Below are 23,278 nucleotides of genomic sequence, written 5' to 3'. Positions count from 1 at the left end.
CTGAGAGTTAAAGAGTGCGTCTCAAAGTTTTGACAGTCTACCGTCTGTACTTTTTCTTCTTCAAAAAAATCTTAGCCCTTCTGAAAACTTTTTTTCATGTTTGCCCTAAATTCAGAATGCCTAAGACGTTGCATAAAAAATTAAGCGAGCATCTTTTTTCCGCTGTCTATGAGGCATGGCACATACCAATATCTCATAGTGTTTAATGATGTTCGGAGAAGCTAATGATCAAGTCCTCATGGGCCTGCTGGATAGATGAAAGCCCTCAATGGAATTTGATTTGTTTCCAAGTAGTTCAGCACAGTGTTTTGTGAATACATTGTAATGAGCTGAAATTGCATTTTACCAAAACTGTTGATGCTGCACATAACTGGCAGTCTCGTAAGGAGAATGGAGGAAGCAGTGGTTGTTCTTAGCCAATCTGTTTTGTTTGAAGGCAATTTCTACATTTACCTGAAACATGAAAGGTTTTCTAATAATTCAGCAAGTGTTACATTTCATAAGATGAAGAGTGTACAGCAATGCTATGCACTGTGAGGCTGTATTCAATCAGTGTAGTGCTTTGAGAGACAAAGGTAACATGCTTATTTCATGCACAAGCTAAAAAACTATATACCAACAAATAAGTGCTGATCAACATTATTGCATTACATTCACTAATTAGCTCTACATTACATTTCATTTAGCTGACGCTTTTACCCAAAGCGACTTACAATAGGTGCATTCAGTCATGAGTGTACAAACCTAATACAACAAGTATCGAGTAAGCTCTAAACAATGTGTAACTGAGGCTAATGGGAATATCATTAACTTTGTATTGGATAACAATCATGGATCACAGTGGTCATAACCACCAAATGACAGATATTACCATCCCTAGAGCTATACCACTATTATTGCTGAAAACATATGTATATATGTATGTATTTATTATTAACATGGTGGCAACTGTTTTTATATAAATATGCTTTTTCTTTTTTTACAGATCATCTTGCAGCTCATAGATCGTCCTATAAAATTCTACTGTTGGCTTCAACCAATGGACTAAAAGACCTAATAAGAACCAAGTCTGGTTGATGACTACAACACACCTTTTCCCAAAGACATCTGACCCTCCACCTCCTCCTCCCCAGCATGGCTAGACGGAGGTTAGACTGTTTTCTTCTAGGCCAGGTGCTCGCTGGCCTGATCCTCGCATCTATAGGCCTATCCTTTGTCCAAAGCAATGACTGCCCCCAGCTATGTGTGTGCGAGATCCGACCATGGTTTACTCCCCAGTCCACCTACAGAGAAGCAATCACTGTAGACTGCAATGACCTACGTTTAACACGCATCCCTGGGAACCTTTCCAGTGAAACTCAGGTTCTCCTCCTACAGAGCAACTACATTGCCAGGACAAGTGAGGAGCTGGAGCAGCTCTTCAACCTGACTGAGCTGGACTTGTCCCAGAACAACTTCAGCAGCATTCGGGATGTTGGCCTCAACAATATGTCCCAGCTCACCACCCTTCACCTGGAAGAGAATCAGATAAGAGAAATGCCAGATTACTGTCTGCAGGATCTCAGCAACCTACAGGAGCTCTACATCAACCACAATCAGATCAACACCATCTCTGCGAATGCCTTTTCGGGGCTCCACAACCTGCTCAGGCTTCACCTCAACTCCAACAAGCTGAAAACCATAAGCAGCCAGTGGTTTGAATCTACACCCAATCTGGAGATCCTCATGATCGGGGAGAACCCTGTTGTTGGAATAATGGAATTTAATTTTAAGCCCCTGGGCAACCTAAGAAGCCTGGTTTTGGCTGGAATGGACTTGACAGACATCCCTGGAAATGCGTTTGTGGGACTTGACAATCTTGAGAGCCTCTCTTTCTATGACAATAAATTGGTCAGCGTTCCTCAGAGAGCTCTTCAGAAGTTACCTAACCTCAAGTTCTTGGATTTGAATAAAAACCCAGTGCACAAGATTCAGGAAGGGGATTTCAAGAACATGCTGAGGCTGAAGGAGCTGGGTATAAACAACATGGGCGAGATGGTTTCTATCGATCGTTATGCTTTGGACAACCTTCCTGAACTCACTAAGCTGGAGGCTACAAACAACCCTAAGTTCTCCTTCATCAACCATCTGGCCTTTCGTGATGTCCCTGCCTTGGAGAGTCTAATGCTCAACAATAATGCACTGAACGCCCTCTATCAGTCGACAGTGGATTCCCTCCCTAACATACGGGAGATCAGCATTCACACTAACCCTCTTCGCTGTGACTGCGTTATCCAGTGGATGAGCTCCAACAAGACCACCGTCCGCTTTATGGAACCTCTGGCCATGTTGTGTGCCATGCCAACCGAGGTCAGGGGTATGCGTGTGAGGGAGGTGCTGCAGAAGAACTTAGCAAACCAGTGCTTGCCCATGATTTCGCATGACACCTTCCCAAGCCACCTCAATTTGGACATTGCCATGACCGTGGACTTGGACTGCAGAGCCATGTCCCAGCCTGAGCCTGAAATCTACTGGGTGACGCCTATGGGGAACAAGATAATGATGAACACCCCATCTGACAAGTACAGCCTCAGCGGTGAAGGGACATTGAGAATTTCTCAGATCCAAGTAGAAGACTCTGGCAGATACACCTGCGTGGCTCAAAACTCAGAGGGAGCTGACACCAGAGTGATAGCGATACGGGTAAATGGAACTCTTTTAGACAGCACTCAGCTTATGAAGATCTACGTCAAACAGACAGAATCCCACTCAATCCTTGTTTCTTGGAAAATAAACTCAAACGTAATGACCTCAAACCTCAAGTGGTCATCTGCCACCATGAAAATAGACAACCCACATATCACTTACACTGCCAAAGTACCCGTGGATGTCCATGAGTACAACCTCACGCATTTACAACCAGCAACTGAGTACGAAGTGTGCCTCACGGTCTCCAACGTTCATCAGCAAATGCAGAAGTCTTGTGTGAATGTGACGACCAAGCAAGCACCCTTTGCTGTGGAAATATCTGACCAGGGGACCAACACTGCTCTTGCAGCTGTCATGGGAACAATGTTTGCAATCGTCAGTCTGGCCTTTCTGGCTGTGTACATTGCTAAGAGGTGGAAAAGGAAAAACTATCACCATTCGCTGAAAAAATACATGCAGAAAACCTCCTCAATACCCCTGAATGAGTTATACCCTCCTCTCATCAACTTGTGGGAGGCGGACAGTGAGAAGGAAAAAGAGGGCTCCTCTGAGACCAAAACCAGCCAGGTGGACACCACACGCAGCTATTACATGTGGTGAAACCTACTAACCATCCAGTCGGAGATACAGAGACATTTTTATTTCAGGAGCACAAAATACATATATAAATATTTGCTTCTTTGTGAAAACGTGGACTGAGTAGTTTTTTTCTTTCTTGTTTCCACTTTTCAGCGGTTCTCTCAGACTTTCTCTTTGAAGCGAAAAAAACGAACCAACGTTTTTAGATCTTGAGTTTAGCACATTGTCTTTTTACCTTTCGCTCATTTTGACACACAATATGGCAGCTTTGTTTAGCTTCCTGGACTTAGTAGTCACTGTGCTTTATTTTTAGTACTTGTTTTGATGAACACAGCATGAGCATTGTCACAGATTCAGCTTGCGTGAGCAGAGGAGAAGCTGAAATCTGACCCATTTTTGACATGTTTTCTCTGGCAGAACTGTTAGAGACTGCACTCTTTCTTTCTCTTGTAAAACAGTTTCACTGTTGACTGTTGTGCACTGAAATATATATACGAATTTGTCTATCAACTGGAATATAAGCTGACAAAGTAAGTTTAGACTTGATATACTGTCTATTGAATATTGTTAGCAATTCTTCTGTAATGTTGTATCAGCTATGATTTATTTTATGTACATTAAATAACAGTATGTTTGATTTAGACTTTAAGTTTGCAGAGCAACTACTGTAAACCAGCAATAGAAATATGAATGTTATAAACTATGTAGATGTAAAGCTTTTTAAATTTCTTAAATATTTCTTTTCTTATTTTGCTAGAATATGTCTACAATCACTGGTTTTGTTGTGGTTTCCACACACAAACATGTTGTTTATTGAAATGCAAGTTCAATAAAATCTTCTTTACTCATATTTTTTAACCATGATTTCAACACCAAGTGTTATTTTGTCAAAAAAGTTTTTTATTATGTTATACTATATATTTAATGGAGGTACTTTAGAGAAACAGATATTTACAGATAAACAGCAAAGGTTTAAAGCTTAAATTGTTTGTGCATCTCATATTAACCTTTAACATAAACGTTTATTATTTTTAGAAGTGTTGACGGAGGCAGAGAGAGAATAAGAGATGCCGACTTCAGTGTGTTTGCCTCTGCAAAGCAATTATCAGTGAATAATTTAAATTCTTGTCCTGGCAGAATATAATTACTGTACAAGTTGCCTGAAAGTTAATACAGTACATTCGAAAACAAAGATATAAGTCAGTCTACACCAAGACGGCGGATATTATAGTGGCTGCATTTTTGTTCAGTGTCTCTTTTTATTGTGCTAAGCATAACTCTGCATCTCCACAGCGTTAGAAAGGAAGCAAGATTGAAGGAGATGGTGATTATAGATAATGGACTGTTACAACAAGTACAGACTGCAGTGTTATTTAGCACCAAGCAACCCGGCTGTAGTCATTAAAATGTCTCTTATTCTCTGCTGTATGAATTTACAGCCCAGTGTATTGCTGTAAAATTAGTCATCATTGTGTCTGTTTGACTTTCATTTGGTGTAAGATAGGTAACTTTTTTGCAACTGTTACTGCAGCGACATTAAACAATCCCCTGTCTATTCTAAAGAAACTAGTGAGAAGGTAATGCGTTGAGTTACTGTCTCTGCTTAGGTCCATAACTCCACCGCAATGCAAATCCAAATCTCAGTGGCTCGCTGTCTATAAAAGTGAATTTCCAGGGGGAGCCCAGAATCTCTGTTTGTTTCTGAAGTGTGACTGACAGCTTTGAGCTTTGTGGTGCAATCAAACCATCTCCGTGGAGTCTCCCCTGACAACACGCTCGCTCCCCTGCCTGCTCTCTCTGCCCCACTTCTCCTCAATTATTGCAGGGATGGAGACAAATATTCTTCAGTGCAAAGGAAACACTGGCCAGTTCATCAGGCATTCTAAGCTTTGCCTCTGTGTGCGGAAGCTGTTTTAACAGCATTACTCAGTGATTTCAGTGAGTTGTAATCAAATTAAGAGTTTTGTAAAGTAATAGATTTTGTACACGTGGCCTGATATCTGGGCAGAAAAGGAGAAACCTGCAAATTTGTAAATTCAATTTTTTATTTGAAAAAGGGTAGACAGAACCATCCAGAGCACTTAAAATAGGTGTTTAAACACTGAAGCATTTTATAGCAAACTATAATGCAGATTTAACTGTTTATTCATGTATTTATTTAATATCGTAAAAGCATCAGCAATATGAAAATAAATGTAAATACATGATTGGCAATGTAATATAACACATTCCTTATCACATTTTAAATTGATATATATTGATAACTACCATAAATACATGTTATTTATCTGTTTAATATTTAAGTGTTTATCATTTCCTAACTTAATTGTCCACCAAACATTTTCCATCGGCTGATGAAGGCCAGGGCGTGCAGCTGATATCGGACTAAATCCACAAGTGGATCTTAAGTGACGAGTTCTGGATATAAAACGAATAATTTCAAACCTGTCTGTGTTTTTTAAGCAATAAGCTGTATGTGCATAAGTAAGTTGTAAATGTTAAAGGTTGATATTTTGCCCATACACATAATATATCTCTGATAAAGTCCCTTCTTTCTAATATTATCCGCGTAATGCCGATCATAACATTGATTTAACTCTCTGTCTGTCTGCTGCTTTCCTTCATGTACGGAGATGTCAGTAGATGCTGCAAGAGAAATGTCAGTGAATGTCACTGCCTCTTCAGGGAGACCTGTGTGCTGTGCCGAGGATGATGGACGGAGGAGGGCAAACCAGCTGTCATCTGTCGGCATTTGTTCGACTTACACATTGAAACTGATCCTCTGCGTCTTTTTTATCTGCACCGAGCGCACAAACCTTCACACCGACTCAGCGTGCAGCCTAGTAACAGACCGGAAATCAGCTCATTGGGACAGCTATCAATGAAAGCTTTTCAAAGCGTGTGCCGGAGCCTGCACTGTGTCCCATCCCAGTGGCTTGTTTCCATGACAACCCCTCCCTCCATCCACCTGCAGGTGCCGGCAGCCAAGTGAGAGAAGTCCCCCGAGCCTGAAATACCACTGACAAGGTCAACACCCTGCAGGTGGGAAAGCACAAAAGCATCATGTGCGCTTTCAAAGGTGTGGAGCGGAAAAGGCTCCGTCTCTGCAGTAAAGGTGAAGTAGAAAGGCACAGAGAGCGTCTCTGCCGGGCTCTGTTTTCCTCTGTCAGCTAAAATTGCAGCTGAGGAGACGAAGTGTGATGTAAGAAAAAAAAAATTCTCTCCATTTCAAGGATTAAATTTGTTTACTTATTTTTTTTTAATTATCTTAACTGACAGATAGGAGACGAGGTCAGCTTTCAAGCATGCAAACACTGACAAAGATGCACATTGAGTTTGGGTCGAGCTAGTTTCTAAGCTGACGATCCACTGATGGGGTGTTGGGGTTGTGAGCTGCCTCTTACTGCCCTCTACTCACTCACCTCCATTAATCAACGTTTAATCTTAGCCCAGAGGGCACAAGGCAAGTCTGAGCCAGGCCCTGAAGCTGAGCAGCCACTTAAAGCCTAAAAGATTGAGTGGCTGCTTTAAACGAAGTGGATCAACTGAAAAGAGGCTAAATCGAATACGCCAATGGACATGGACACCAATATTCTGATATAAAACACCTTAAGTCTGAATAAGACAATTCTATGTAAACAGCATCTTCTCATAACCTCAGTCTGATAAGGTCATACTTTGAATATGCAATTACCAAAAGAGACGAGGAACATTACTAAATTGGTTGCGTCATGAAGACATGTATTATCATATCGTGTTTTAATTGTATAAAAATTAATGAGTGGAGTTTTCAAATTTTGCCACATCTTCATAAGACAGTTACCAACTGTTTGATGACTCACGTCCTGCTCTGTGTATAAACCAAATGCAAAAATAAAAAGTAGAAGTTGTAGCTTTTGCAAATTTTGAAGGAAAACTCCCCAAATGGTTTATGATAGCATCGTACATTACAGTGTTTCAGTTGTTTTTTTTTAAATGTAGTGGCGTTGTGGCGTAATGAAGTCAGTCGCAATAAGACCATGCTCTGTAGGTAAACAAGAATAAGAATATAATATTTTACTAGCAACTCATATAAAGACAATTATCGATAAATAACTTCTTTTCATAATAGCTCTCTCTTGCTTTCAGACAGAGGCAACAAAAGAATAAAGTTTTTGAGGACTCGGTGAATTTTCTCAGAAAAGCAGGGGATCTTACATTTATGCTTCTCCTGAGTGCCTCAATCCTCCCAATCCCCTACAGCACTGACAGTACAAACACCACCTAAAATAATTTTAGATATGGAGTTAACATCAGCAAAGAATCCAAGCGCAACACAAACTCCACGCAAGCACAAAAAACTGTATTATCTCATGAAGCGTGTCAATGTTTTGACCAATGCCCAGGATCTTCCCTCCTGAGCATGTGAATACGCTGACTGACGTTGGTTTAATGACCAGTGGAGTCATGAATTATACATTAGGTGATGAGAACATGCAGAATATTTTCGCAGGTGCCTGGCTCTGGTTTTCACTTGCACTTCCAAAATAGAAATGTATATTTTATCTATTGCTTGTATTATCTAATTATTAATAATCATAATGGATGAAGTTAAAGCCTTAATCTCACTTCTGAAAGTTGAGAAATGCAGCAATCTACTAAGCAGTGATTTACGCCTCAATCAGGTTCTTGTAATGTGATGTAAATGAGAATGTACTGCCAAACAACACATGTAATTTCCAGAGTTAGATTTAGCTGAAGAGAATATTGACAGTGTCAGTGCAGAGCAGCACATCGACATGTTAAGTGCTGTTGTTTATAACCAACCAGTGTTTTTCAGGAGCGAGAGCTTCCTGCCAGCAACCAATCCATAAGTAAGACAGTGGTATATACTTCTGTAACAGGTTAAAGCCACTGTAATTGAAACTGCTGGAGCTGTATTTACAGAGCTTTATTTCTCATAAGAAAAAATCTGAAACTACTCCAAAGATTTGAAATCGATATAAACCATTTGATATGTTATTAGATCAATAAATATTGGCCTCTTTATAATAACATATAAAGTCCATTGGTCTCTTATCTTAGTTACAGTTTCCCACATGTTGCTTCTCGTAAATCCTGAACAAATCCACCTTCGTATCGTGGAGTGAGCACCGGAGTGAAATGCTTGCACTGGAATTAACGCTCGCAATTAAATTCTGGAAATAAAACCAGCAGCTGTGAGTGATACAGGTATAGCTGTTCAGTATGACTCCCACTCCACTGAGAGGGAAAATTCAATGTGTTAGTTTTCCAACGTCTCCACACATGACATGCATCACCAGCTCGGCTCACTCAGTCAGTGACAGACAGCAAACTTTACATTTTCTTCCTCTTCTTCTTTATCGACAGACGCTCTTTCCTCTCAGGCGGCACGCTGGGCTCATTTGCCCTTTTGTTATTTTCTGTTTTATTCAACAATGTGTTCTTGCTGAGGGTCACAGTTAACAAGACTTTCCCTCTGCACGTATTCATTGTTGTGTATTTACTGTATTTCTTCAGCAAGATAGACTAATACGCTAAACATTCCGGTTCTTCCTTTGAATTTAAGACTGTACTTTTCAAAAAAAGATACAAGAGCCTCCTTCAAAGCCTGGATCTGAGCAATGAGGTGAACTCCACTCCTACAGAAAACTAGGTTCAAGATCACGTTGATGTTTCTTTATGCAAGTGGGAGAAGACGAGCGTTGCCAAAGTTGTCGCAGCTCCCTGTTGGATGCAGCGATCACGCTCGGTTATTTTGGTTGTTGCTGTTGGGGAGGATGTGAGTGTGACTTCACAGCTCTTCCTTCCCTGCAGATAGATGCAGCACCTGTGAGCCTGTTCTCTTATTAGTACATAACTCTCACACATGCAACGTTTCATACCAGCAAAGAGCTTGATCAGCACCAAGCATCTGATGAATGATGTCATGCAGACGAAGCTGAAGTGGAGTCTGTATCTTCTCATTGGCACATTTCAGGCCTGTTTGTTATATCTCATCTCAAGTAATCTGATTACAAGTGGACACCTTTGCAAGAAGCATTGAGGACACATTGGAGGTGGTCTAGGACACATGGGGTAGCATGCTTTTCGGTGTTTAAACGTAAATGTACATACACATACACACACTCAAACAAACACAAATTCATTGGCAATGGTTTGGTTTCCTCTCCTCTGGGTTTGGGCCACATGCTAATGGTATTTACAAATACCTTTCAAGTGCACATTTTCAAAAAGACTGGTTTCTGTGTTTATGTAAAATGGAGCGTTTAGGAACTGATGACTGAACTGATTAGGTTTTTGCTAACAGACATGAAGCACATGTGTATTTGCATATAGAGCAGGTAGGTGAGATGCGACCCCTTATTTATTTAACATATATGGAGTGCATTCTACAGCCAGGTGAGAACTGATGAAGTAAACGCTGTCAGATCACTCAAGACATATGTTGATTATTCTATTATGTTTGCTCTTTGTTAGAGAGTTTATTATTTGAAGGCATACAAACCCTTTCCTGGAAAGGCAAACTCAACTCAGCATCATTCAAAGCTACGTGCATACGGCACCTTCATCATTTTCACATTAGCTTTTCTATCAGAATGCAAATAGACAATTCCAGGAACAGTCGTTGAACAGTGGAACGAGCAGGAAATTGATGGTAAAACAAATGCAGTCTCTGCAGTACGAGAGCAATGAGGACACGAGTTCCATCAGTGTCAACAAAACAGGAGAAATGTCTTATTGAAGCCCTCCTCTGTGTTCTCTGCACAGTCTGTAGAACATGATTCAGAGTTCAAGGGGGTTGTATGAATTTTCATGAATACATGTGGCTAAGTTGTTATTTTAGCATTTATTGTTATAAAATTTGTATTTGAATAATGTGGAATACAAGCACCAGCAGAGGAGGAGGTCAATTTGCCTTGTTTTTGTTTGATTTCTTCTCATCTGAACAGAGCAGGTGTACTAAGTGAAAAACAACAATACAAGTTTAGAAACATAATGTATTTCAGTACCGTTAATCATCTCTTAAACACATAATGAATTGTTGGCCGGAACGTTTCGGCGTTTTCTCCCAGGGCCCAATTAGAGAGCTGTGCTTTTTGCCTGCAGCGTTCTGTAAGTGTGAATGTGTGTTAAGTCTCAGCACCGACAAAGAAGCTTGAAGCTCATTCTTCTCTGACAAAGCTCCTGCAGCTACACTCCTGTCTTTATTCAAGCAGGAATATATTATTATTATTATATATACATTACATGCTCTGCAGCAAATAAAGTCAACCTTCGTGGCAATAATTGTTTAAATTCAGAAACAAATAATACAAGTGAACAGAATAATCAGAAGACAGCTTTAATAAGCGTACACGCTGTGCTCGATGGGAAAACATATTTTACAGACAACACAACGCTCTGTCATGAAGTGAAACAACAATGGGACAATACAATCAAAGGTGGCCGCACTCCACTACTCTATTGATTGCCTGTTCATCAGAACACTTCACTTATATTGATTGCTCAGTTGTGTGTGTCTGTGTGTGTGTGTGTGTGTGTGTGTGTGTGTGTGTGTGTGTGTGTGTGTATGTGTGTGTGTGTGTGTGTGTATGTGTGTGACCCTATGCTGCTTCTGAATTTTCCTCAAGCACAGTGGTGACATTAGTAGCAGGTCAGAGAAGGTCAACCATCTGTTGACTTTTACATGAGAAGATTAGAGACGACGAGTGTGAGGTCCCTGTTTACTTATTTCATTGGTAACAAGATGTGTGACATTTATATTTCCATCTGTAAAGACAGTAAGGGGGATATTGTTATTATTAAAAAATGATTGGAGTCAGACTGGTCCAATATGTCCCCCCAGCAACATGGTACGTAATGGTATTATACTTAAGGGGCAGTTGCCATCATATGGGGAAATTGGGACAAACAAAGAAATGTTCAATAAAAGTGCTTTTTTTCCACCAATAAAAGGTTCAAATAGCTATTCTGTGTCTGTGTTAAGAGTAAGAATGCAAAAATATCTTCAGCACAGTGTAGAGGCTTTAACTCTTGTGAACAATTTTACTTACTAAAGATGATAATTTTAACAGTGTAATGTGAACATGTTAACAGTTTAGGACTGAGATGAGCATTTCAAAATTCTAAACACTTTTTGAAGAAAGAACAGTAAAATATATACTATGACACCAAGTGTTTCTTGCCCCGGGTTTAAAGAGCAACTATTTTTCTTCTACTAGCTACACTTCTGGTCTTACTGACCTTTCTAAGCAGTTTACAACCACAACTCACCCATTCACACACACATTCACAGGGCCACTATGTGCTGCACTTATTCTATCCTACACCATTCACACACTGTCAGCACAGCCATCGGGGGCAATTTAGGGTTCAGTATAGCCGAGGGACACTTCAGCTCTTGAACCAGTTAGTGGACGACACGCTCTACCTCCACAACCGTTCACTACATTGTGTCTGGTAGACAAAAGCTATTTTCTTTTGAAAAAAGAAAAGCATTTTCCATTTGCCATGATAATGACACAACAACATTAAAAACTGTTCATTGCAGTGTCTGTTGCAGTCATTCTGCATTGTGATTGGTGCAAATTGACTTCTCATAGATAGACTATTTCATGTGTGTGGCTGCTTGGGACATGGAGCCAGTGTGGATGCATGATTACTGATGAGGGAATGAAGATGAGCACTCACAATGTTTCATGTTTCCACGACCGACAGTTACAGAAATAACAAGACTCTGCTGTGAGGAAATGAGAAACAGACAGATGAGGTGAAACCTGTGCCTTTGTTCCTCTGTGACCCAGCGGTCAGCTAATCCCTCAGTAGGATATGTCCTCTGCTGTTCATAAGCCATGAGTGACAGGCTGTCGTAGGCTACAGCAACACTGGACCTGAGTTAACCGTCGAACATGAAATTGTTGTTAAGTAGTGATTAAACAGCACCGGCTGAGGTTTGACCCGGTGGATAGATTGTCTGAGGTAAGACGCTTTTGTCTCTCCACACTACAAGGGCCTGGCTGCCAAAGTGTCCACTGGTTATTACCCACCATTTAAAACACAGACACTGACGCGCCTGAGTTGGCTAAGTGGAAACAGACAAAGGGTATCGATTGGATTGGAAGAATGGAGCCTCTTGAGAGATTCCACATCTTTTCAGGGAGCACGCCTGGCTGACTTGATTTGTGAAAGCTCTGCATCGGCTGCTGGAGGTTATTCACACTGATGTAATTCTCTTTTACTCAGTAAAGCATTATAAGACTTGTGTTAGTGCTTGTTTTTCTAGTGGGAGGGAAGGGAAACTGTGATGTAAGGCATGTGAGTACTGCAGAGTCAGTTGACACAAGAGTTAATACTGATTGTACTTTTTACCGCTGAAGACAAAAGCCAGATGTCTGTGGCTTTTTTGCAACATTATGTCTGCCAACAGCTTTGTGTGGAAATAAGTGTGTGGAAAAGTGGTTTCGGGCATTTAGAGTCTTGTACATGACAGAAATGGGGGGGAAAGACCACCGAAGCCTGCATGAACACTGGTTTATACCTGGATTAACACTTCAATGCAAATACTGGCAGAAATGCAACATGAGGGATATACATTCAACAGGGAAGAAGAAAGATGGCCATAGCCCAGAGATATACTTGCCTTTAACTATGTGTTTGTGAGCTCATGATGAAACATCAGTTGTCATGTCTTTAGAAAAGATGCAATAAGTACATAAACAGTTTTAAAATAAGCTATTAGACCAAGTCCATAATTCCCCACATCTCAATGTTCCATTGCCATTGCACAGTGACCAACATGCCATGTGTTTTGACCTTTTAGTTTTGTCTGTGCCCCATCCGCTAACATGGATTTATTGCCCTTACTGCCAACAGCCACCAGGTGGCAATCAATGCGATTGAACCTCACTTCTGGGAAACTGTTATGTCGTCCATTTTTATATACGATTCAAAATATTATGGTGCCACCACGTTCATTGTTTACTTAATGCAAATGCAGTAGTTCTATATGGGCTGAATGCTCTGGAGTGCACTCTAGAGGTACCCTCCAGTATCACATGTCATTGCCAAATATGAGAACAATTACATTCACTACTTAGTGGAAATTAATTAATAAACAGCAAGGATACATCTGGCCTTTAACGTTTCTTTAGTGCTCGCTGAGATCAGCACATTCCACCATCATGTTGAATGTGAATCCATCATGCACTTTCATCTCTGCATGCAAAGTTTGTTTATTATTAACATACATTATATTATTTTACCTTAATAATTAATATCATGAGATAATACATTAATGCAGTCAGTTTATGAACCCATAGCATATTTTTCCTTGTTGCATTTAGTCTCGTTAAAAATATAATCAGTCCGTTTTGATGGGAGCTAAAGTTATAAATTATGAACAAGTTCATTCCCAGTATTCCCAGGATAGAGTGCTTGGAAAGGACAGAAAATATCTATTCTTCGAGTAAAAACACGAATCCCTCGTGAAGAGTCTTGACTGACTTGTCTCTTCGCCGATTCTTATCAAACATCCATGTTTTAGTAACAAACTAAATATGTTGCGTGCCTCAGGGGGCTGATGAACCCCCTCGACTCCTCATTTAATTGCTTTACAAAATCCTGTTGAATGTATCACACTGTCACCACGGTTGCCTGGCAGCGGGGCACCCAGGGGCCTCGGCGGATGACGGCTGCAGGGTGCTGCCCAATGAGGGCTGAGGTCATGCAGCTGTGGGGGAGAACACAGTTTGTATGAAGTGACATTTTTAGTCTCTTACCTCCACCAAGAAGAATATGTTTTCATCTTTGTTTATTTGTTTGTTCATCTGTCCATAGTCAGCAATATTACGCTAAAGCTGCTGAATGGATTAGCACAAAACTTGGTGTAAGTATTTGATATGGTTCAGGAAGGAACCTATAGAATTGTTTACAAGGATCATGGGGCTGATCCAGGATCATTGTGAGACACAGCGTCTTTCCACATTTTTGTTATTTTCTCAAAGAATAATCAATCAATTCAATCAAATTTTATTTGTAAATAATCTTTAGTGGACTGATGAGTATTCGTTGGTGCAAATCCAAATCCAAATATAAATCTGGAGCTAATGAATTTAAATCTGGTTACATGAGGGGACTGTTGGGCCTTGGTGGGGGGGATGCATAATACTGCATGCTATTTTGTGATTGAATTTCTTTTTCCACCAGGATTTTAACACAAAACCTTCAAGTTTTCTTTTTGCTCCTCTGTTTCTCCCTCCGTCTTTGATGGCCTTTGATGAACTCAGTGGAGCAGCCACAAAAAGACACTTTGAAATCTCCGGGGTCAGCTCATCATAATCATGCCTACTCGAGCTGACAAAGGCAGATGAGGGAGAGCTTTGAAATTCCCCTTGTTCCCCAGTGTCAGACCAGACAAGAGTGCATCCAGTGGGCCACGGCTCAGGCTCCCTCACAAGCTGGGGGAAGCTTCGCAGCCAATTTGAGGCCAAGTCAATCAGCGCAGTGGTAGAAGGAGCGCTGGACTGTTGTTGATCATCTCCCCAGAGAACATGCTCTATCATGCCCATGGTTCATTAACTCACCAACCAATTGTAGTCCAGCATCAAAGTTCAGCTGTGTGTGTGTGTGTGCGTGCGTGTGTAAGAGAGAGGTTGTGTGTGTGCGTGTGCGTGTGTTCTCATTAAAGCCAAAGGATCCCTGACAACAGTTCCCATTACAGACCCCCAGCAACCTCCTTCTTCTGGAGCAAGGGAAGCTGTTTAAATCTTTTGTCAGCCAACACAATGAGAACCACAGTGTCAGGTCATATTATGGTCTCAATGACAGACCATATGTTTAATTATTTCATTAGGGAACAGACTGAAAATGAACTTGGAATATGTTGAACAATAATACTGATCATTGATGTCTCTATCCATATATGAACTGTTCTCAGTCTGGGATATGTTGCCTGGAGCCTGCTATCTTTTTAGTCTCTTGACTGGCATGTTTATTTTTAGCAATACTAATAGGGCGACCCAAAGGATGGCAGTGCTGGGCTGTCAGGTCGCTCCCTCACTTTGCTCTGTCAGAGATTAATCAAGATCCCAAAGGGTATTTTTAGAATATCTTTTAAAATGAATTGGAGCAAATTGTCATTCTCAAACAAGGCTCAGGTTCAAAATTTGTTCTTTCATTTCTTGACACTGTGTTTTAATTTCCAACCCAAAACATATCAGGGGGCTCAACCAAATATTTGATATATTTTCTTACTATTTACTGCAAGGGAAATCTTTGGTGTTTACAGTGGCTGACACATTATAATATTGTCGTTGTGTATTTGTAACAATTATAAGATTATTATATAAGATAGCATTTGTCACTTTTTAACAGCCAATATTTTATGACAAAACATTATTTTTACAAATGTTCAAATGAATGCATTCACAACAACAGTCGTCCACATCATATGCATTAACCATTTATTCCAAAAATCTTTTCTTTTTTTTTTAAACAAAAAACTTTCACTGTAAAGTGTGAAGCACTTTGTAATGGATGTTTTGAAAGGAGCTACATCAATAAATATATATAATTACTATTACTGCTGTTGTTACTATTAGTGTTGTTGTTGTTGTAGTTGTTGTTGTTATTGTTATTTTTATTATCATTATCTCTGAAGTAGTGATTGTGGAACCCAACAAAGAGGTTGTTGTCGTATCAGTCACCTGTCAGTCAGTGTATTGTCAAATGCTTCTAACAGTTCCCTAACAACATCCTCTTATGTGTCAGTATCCAATCTGAAATCTGAATGCAGGACTGACAACAGTCATTTTGCCCACAGACAAAGGAGAAGGCTCAAAGGAAAACTCTTGGTCAGTTGTGTGCAGCATTGAAATGTCAGCTGACAACTTGACCTCCCCCCATCTGCCTCAGAGAGCCACCAGAGAATAATCCATAATCACACCAGACAACAGTGAAGCGCCACAGAAGGGTTGGACCTGGAGACCACACATCTCACTGAAAAGAAGTTTGACATTCTGATAAAAAATACCTATTTATACAGAGGATGAATCATACAGCAGCTTGTGCTTATAGTAGACGTCATTTCAAGGAACACAGATAAATAGTGAGACTTCAGTGAGATAAGGCCATGAGGCCATGAGCCCATGACTCCTGTATGAAGTCTTTACCCCTGGTGGCCATGGGTGTCTGGACTGCTGTGAACTGTCAGGAACCCGCAGGCATACTCACATGTCCTTGTTTACAATGCTGCTCGGTCGTGTGGGAATTAAGAGCTTCATGATCTTCTTCCACTGTGGAGTCAAAAGAGAGATACAATCACTCCCTCTAACCTGGCCTGCCATCTGCAGGCTATATGGCAAAACTGCAGATGTCTGAGTCGACGCCACTGGCTGTTAGACCACTTCTTGTGCTGCTTAGAGGTGATAATGGTGGACAAGGAGAGATGTGAGGATTATTATTGGAAAAGGGGATGAATTTTGTAACAAATGTGACAGCAAATAAATATAGACATGACAGCTCCCCAAAGTGATAACAAACTATTTTGATCTGAGTCATTTTGGGCTTCATTTGTAGATATTGTGAGGAAGTGGAGATTCATCCATCTTCATTTACAGCCTGTGTTTCTGTCAAGTAATGGTTTCATATTCTATCTGCAACCTGGATCAGATATGTCATACTTTGCTGTCTTAATCCTTAAACAAGCTCCTGTCCACTTTCTCCACTTTCACTAAACACAATGTTCAAACCACCACCTCACCTGGAGACCGTTTTCATTGTTGAACAGAAGGATAACTCATTTGTATAAATAGTAAAAATAAAGAAGCTGGATTTCTTTCAACTGCTTCAGTAACGGTAAAGTGGGTGTTGGGTTTTTACCTGCGGCCTCACTGTCACAATTCATGATGGGGCACTTTAACTGAACAGACTTCTGCTTAAAGTTATCAGTGGTACCTGTTCTTTTCATATTATGACAAGTCAAACATGTCTAATGTGACAAAGGCTTGCTACAGGAGTGTAATGAACCCAACATGCCACTAGAAGGGGCTGATCCGTCATTAGATTACCGGAAGTAGCAGCTTTGTTTACATCCCCACCACGCCTGACTGAGTGTGAACCAGAGAAATGAACGTGTCCGTGGACAGAATCATGCAGTCCACGGACAGGACTCGTGCTGTGGATTTGAGTCACGGTCTGGAGGATGTTCCTGTTCTGATTAACTGCAGCGCAGGCGTACGGACGCTTCCTGAATTCCAGGTACATTAACGTAGCACATCTGTGCTAACAGCTAAGCCTTTAGAAAGTTAAATCTGTAAAGATTTTGTTTTAGCTTGTTAAACTTCTCAGTCTATGTTTTATATCCAAGTGTCACAATGTAAAATTATTCTGGTTGTATTATTCTCAAAATGGACGTGATTGACAGAGATGTACATGAATACATTTGTATCTATGTGATGGAAACTCACTAACCACCATGCGAGGAAAAGCTCAGGTCTTACTAATGATTAGAAATGTCTGTGTTCTCTTCAAAAGTCACACAGTGTGAGGAATGTTTATGTGATTGCACATATTCACCATCTATAGAAGTGTAATCTCTAACGTGTACAATGTAAATAATGTGTATATCTCTCTGCACTTGTATTCTATCGTACAGGGTAAACATAGAGAGCAGCTCAGTGTTTTCACTTCTCATTCATTATTCTTTGAAAGTATTGTATTGTCTCTCTGTTGTCTTTACATACACTGAGAGCAACGCTGAGTCAACCTCCGTGTATGTGCACATATACCAGGCCAATAAAGCTGATTCTGTTTGAATGAATCTCAGAAGTAAGTTTAAAGAGTGATTCCTGCTCCTGAGTGAAGGTTGTGGTTTTAAACTTGTCGGTATAAGCAGAGAATGACAGACACTTGATAAACAGCTGAACATTTTACATGTCTGAAGTGGATAACATATGTTATACCTCCCCACTGTGCTTACACAATGTACACACATGTATATATCTATACATTTGTTATATTGCTATTGATTATATTGTAATAATTAATGATATTGTTTCCCAGCTCTAATACCATATTTGACAGTTTAACAAATACAACACGGTACTGATTGATGGATTTCTGTCAAATTGATCATAATCAGACCTTTTGGTCCTTCATAAGGCACTGTTATCACAATACATGAGTGTATTTAGCGTTTTATTTCCGCAAAAAATAATTAAGTAGTCAGTACTGTTTTTACCTCATAACTGTCAGTGCCACAGTTTCTTTGTCAGCCAATAAAAACACTGATACACTACACTTGCTGTCAAATAATATCTACTATCTATATCAGTCAGGCCGATGTATAAATAATATACCCTCAAGGTTGTAAAAACCAAGACTTTTGAAGATATTATAATGTTGCTGTCATGTAGATCTGATGAGATGAGCAGTAACAGCATAAGTACACAGACATTCTAGAGGGAATAGCAAGTTTGAGCTTGTACATACAGCTATAGGGATGCCACTGCAATAGAATTCTTCATTGACGAGTGATAGGAAAACATATAATAATAATAATAACCATAATAATAATAATAATAAATAACATTTCCAGCAGATGGCAGCAAATCATCAAAAAAAGACACAGACATATCACTTCACTGCAGTATAAGGATGAAGAGAAAAAAAAGCCTCTCTAGTACCAAAGGAGTTGTCCTACTTTACTCTTCTCGCTACTGACGCTCTCAAATGCCTTCATGCCTGTACTTTACACATTTTACAAATTCTTAAGGACATGTAAGTGGTATAGCATTTACTGAAACTGTGGTTTGTGGCTGTTAAAGTAGTTTGATGATTTTTAAAGTATGAAGTGGTAGATCCTCTAATATTTCCTTTAACTAAAAATACCTTTTCTGTACTCTGTATTGGTGCCGCAACTAATGATTATATTTTGTATTTATTAATCTGCTTAAAATAGTGAAAAGAAATATGTCAAGACCTCCTGATGCTGATAATTCATGTCTTCAAATATAATTTTTTACACATTCAGTCTACCGCAGCATAATGTCAAGCAGCAAAATCACACTAACAAGCTGAAACCAGTTAATGTTCGGTATTTTGCAAAGAATTGATCAGTTTTAGATTATAATTTTCAAATAATCATTTAATTGTTTTAGTACAAATCGTATTTGCAAATTTCTTCAATCACTCAACATTCTATAATGTTGACTATGCTTTACTCTTCAGTATTCCCCAGATAACGTTGAGGGACCTGGTTGCACAGCTGATCCCAGTGAAGTCACCCTCCCTGGATGCTCCTGTCGTTCCCTCTCCTGCTGCGCTGAGAGCTGCTCCTGCCTGAAGGTTCACAGGCAGGCATATGATGGCACCGGCACACTACTGGACCTTAGCCGAACAGATTCTGGTTACTGCTCACCCGTGTTTGAGTGTAATACCCTTTGCTGCTGCGGCGACACCTGCTTTAACCGTGTTGTCCAGAGAGGACTCCGACTCAGGCTGGAGGTTTTCAGCACGGGGAACAGGGGCTGGGGTGTACGGACATTAGAATCAATCCCACATGGGATGTTTGTGTGTGAGTATGCAGGGGAGGTCATCAGTTTTGGGGAGGCCAGACGCAGACAGCTCACCCAGAGATCTGAAGAAAACAATTACATCATCGCTGTGAGGGAGCATGCAGGTACTGGCTCTGTAATGGAGACATTTGTGGACCCAGCTGTGGTGGGGAATGTAGGCCGCTTTCTGAATCATTCCTGCGAGCCCAACCTGCTCATGCTGCCGGTCCGTGTGCACTCTATAGTCCCCAGACTGGCGCTGTTTGCTGGACAGGACCTTAAGGCACACGAGGAGCTGACGTTTGACTACTCAGGAGGATACAGTAACCAAACACCTGTAGAGGTGCTGTCCACAAAGAGAGACACTGATGTGCAGGCCAATAGGACAGAGGGACTTCAGAGGAAAGCGTGTCTCTGTGGCGCTAACAAGTGTGTAGTGTTCCTTCCACTGGATTTATCTATTCTCAAATAATGCAAAATTTGTTTTACATCTGTTTTGTTTCCTGTTTAGTCGCTCAGCGTTAACACTCTTTCCCACTCAGTGTAAAATTATGCAATGAAAAATTAAATTTGAAAAAGTTTTATTTTTCCTCGTGAGTAACCTCGTTTACATTTCCATCTATTTTTACACATGTGAAATCGTTTTCATCTACAGGGCCCCTGCTCAGTATAGGACCTGTCTCTCTGGATTCACAGTCTTGTATCTTGTCCTCGCGAATCTACGCCTCATTTCACACTATATGAATCTTGAAGGAGCTAAAGAATCATTTGTCTAATAGGTTTATTTTAATAACAACACGGGCTACAGAATTGATCTTTACACCGCGTGTAATAGAAGAGATTATGCCTACGTCATTCCACAAAGTAAAATTCCTATGCAAAGCTACAACTATCATGCGTCTCCATCACTTTGACATTTCTGTGTTCATGCGACGCAGCCTCCACATGTAGATATTCTCAGCTTCCCATCGCACTCCAGCCTCTAGAGGGATGGGACCAATTAAAAAGGGCCAGGGGGTGTTTTTATATAGAAGCAGGCTGTATTCCCCTGTCAAAGGAGGGGTGAAGGTGTCCCACTTCAGTGTGACCATTCCGATATCAGGACCACCTCCTCTCAATCTGCCCCATTTCTAGTCTAGACCTCCTTTCATTCTATTAATATCTACATCTGGGTTAATTAGGATGGAGACCGTGTTTCACCCAGAATTGGGATCAATGCTCGATCCACATTGGGGCAGAGAGAGACGAAGTTATGTCGGTGGGCAGATGGAAGTCGTCTGCCGAGTAGAGACTGCTGACAAGTTGATTGGTTGTTTGTGTGGCCCAGTGGAGAAGCCAATGGCACAGGGTGTTGACCTGTATATTTTCCTCTGTGAGGGTTACCTGAATTCGCTCTGTTCACATTGGGTTTTTCTTTGCACCTGATTTGGTTCACATCCAGGGATTAGAAACCAAAACAGTTTGGCAGTTTTGGGAAATAGTTAGATAAATAGAGTTACATGAGAGGATCAATATCACTCTCATGTCTGTACTCCAAACATGAAGCTACAGCCAGGAGTAAGTTAGCGTATAGCACAACAAAAAAATTCCAGTAGAGATTACCACAAAACTTGGGGAAAGTATGTAGTGTGGATCAGGGAAGAGCCAGTAGGTTCAATTGTTTAATTTCAATTTTTTTGCACTTTCATTAAGATTGCCAGATAGGGCTTTTTCAACATTTACATCGAGTTCTCTGAGAATTATGTTAATATATATATACATTTTCTCATGAATCTTGATCCAATTTTTTATGGATCCAAAGAAAAATCATTTAAATGTGCTTTTATCGGATGTAGGGTTTTTTCAGCTGCTGTATAGTAATAAATAGAGTTAGGAACCTGGAACTATTTCCATTATGTAGCTGAGAAACATAATGTGGCCTTTACTATAAGGCTTAGTTACATTTTTTGAGACTATTGGCTCTTGGGAGGGATACACGCTCTACTGAATGAGAGCGTATATCTATTCCTATTCAAAAGAAAGTCTGCAAAACATAAACATGATGCAGTTTTATGAGAGGTTGTGCTTCATTTGTTCCCAGTCTGGAGTGGTTGAGTTGAAATGACATAGTTATGACAAGTCATCCGTAACAAATGACATGTTTATTCTTTAAAAAAGTTTAACGAAACCTAGCTAACTGTTTCCCTCTTTTCCCACTTTTTATGCTAAGCTAAGATAACCCGCTGTTAGCAGTAGCTTCCTATTTAAGACATCAATAGATTATCATAATATACTTTACAGCTATGTGGAAGGATGTGGCTGGATATTATCTGTGTCTTTGGCCTTTGAGAAAAGTAGAGCACAGATTTTGGAGGATTTCTGAACACTAGCAGCTAAATCCTGTCTGCTATTTTACACCTGAAAACACTACGTTGAATTTAAACCCGATGTCACAAGCAATTATGAATGTGAGGCTCTTTGTTGTGCTTTTTTTGATAAATCATAGTTCCATAACAAACAATCTATAAAGACATCAGTATGTCTTCAAACCTCATGACGCGTGTCACATGTCCGCTGAATCAGATGGCAAATCAGGAGGAAACTCTGACTGCATTGGGAAGTTCAGAAAGTTCAGGCTGTTATCAAATCCTGACTGTTGAAGAGCTGGGCTGCCAATGAATGGCTCCGTTCCAGGATGGTCACCTAGCAACCCCTATCAAATTACATGAGGTGAACTTCCCCACCAGAAAGAGTCTGATATGTCATCTCATGCTTGTATTTTGAGAGTGGTAACAGAAAGTGGCACCTCACCAAACTAAAACAAATTTTTTTTGAGGGAAATAAATCATAAATAAAATTGTTTTAGACAACATTGACCCTTAATGTTTGATGGTGTTACTGTGTACATGTGTTTACCGGGCGGCTTCAAATAGTACACATTTCAAAAAAGTTGGAAAAATTAGAAAATCCAACCAAAAATGTTATAGGCTAATATGATGTAGCAGGACTAGGGCTTGTCAAGTTTTGATCATTAAAAGTGAGAACTGTCTTAGAATTTGTCACTTCAAGAACATGCAAATATTACTTAGAAGGAAGTAGGGCATACACCGATCGATTTGAGTCCAATTTCTGAGTCGTGCATTTATTTCAGAGTTGGACCGATTTTCAGCTTTGTCCTGCCCCATACCAATGTACAGGGGGGCGGGGGGGTGCAAGGAGCGGTCATCAGATACTCCCCAACACTCCATTGAAACAAAGTCAAGCGCGAAATAGCAGAACACAAAGATAATTTATGACTGGAAGCAATTGCGCTGCAAGAAAGAAAAAGAATGAGATAAGGGGTTCTTCCAGTGCAGAATTCAGAGTGTAGCTAGTGATCAATATAGCAGCCTCAAACCTGCTTGTATTGCCTTCTGCAAAATAGTCAAACCAAAATGCATATGTGTCTATATGCCGACTAGTTGCTGACTCTACCC

The 23,278-nt window shown here is 40.3% G+C and overlaps 2 protein-coding genes across 2 annotated transcripts; both read left to right on the top strand.

Annotated features, from left to right (window-relative positions):
- Positions 1 to 1,134: 1,134 nt before the first annotated feature.
- lrrn1 (leucine rich repeat neuronal 1) lies at positions 1,135 to 3,918 on the top strand. The gene has a single exon (XM_053441678.1). It carries the CDS (start codon positions 1,135 to 1,137, stop codon positions 3,286 to 3,288), a length of 2,154 nt encoding a protein of 717 aa, XP_053297653.1. The 3' UTR covers positions 3,289 to 3,918.
- A 13,424-nt stretch (positions 3,919 to 17,342) lies between these two features.
- Positions 17,343 to 21,994, top strand: setmar (SET domain and mariner transposase fusion gene). Its single transcript, XM_053446242.1, has 2 exons — positions 17,343 to 17,526; positions 19,498 to 21,994. Exons 1-2 carry the CDS (start codon positions 17,395 to 17,397, stop codon positions 20,293 to 20,295), a joined length of 930 nt encoding a protein of 309 aa, XP_053302217.1. The 5' UTR covers positions 17,343 to 17,394; the 3' UTR covers positions 20,296 to 21,994.
- The last annotated feature ends 1,284 nt before the right edge of the window (positions 21,995 to 23,278 follow it).

The sequence above is a fragment of the Pleuronectes platessa genome, chromosome 2 (assembly GCF_947347685.1).
Source record: "Pleuronectes platessa chromosome 2, fPlePla1.1, whole genome shotgun sequence".
In the NCBI taxonomy this organism is placed as follows: domain Eukaryota; kingdom Metazoa; phylum Chordata; class Actinopteri; order Pleuronectiformes; family Pleuronectidae; genus Pleuronectes; species Pleuronectes platessa.
Note: the sequence above shows the minus strand (reverse complement) of the source record. Positions and strands in the feature narration are given on the sequence as shown.

Coding starts and splice junctions, on each gene's coding strand:
- lrrn1 (XM_053441678.1), top strand. CDS start 1,135: ATGGCTAGACGGAGGTTAGACTGTTTTCTTCTAGGCCAGGTGCTCGCT.
- setmar (XM_053446242.1), top strand. CDS start 17,395: ATGAACGTGTCCGTGGACAGAATCATGCAGTCCACGGACAGGACTCGT. Junction 17,527..19,497: donor GGACGCTTCCTGAATTCCAG/GTACATTAACGT, acceptor TTTACTCTTCAG/TATTCCCCAGATAACGTTGA.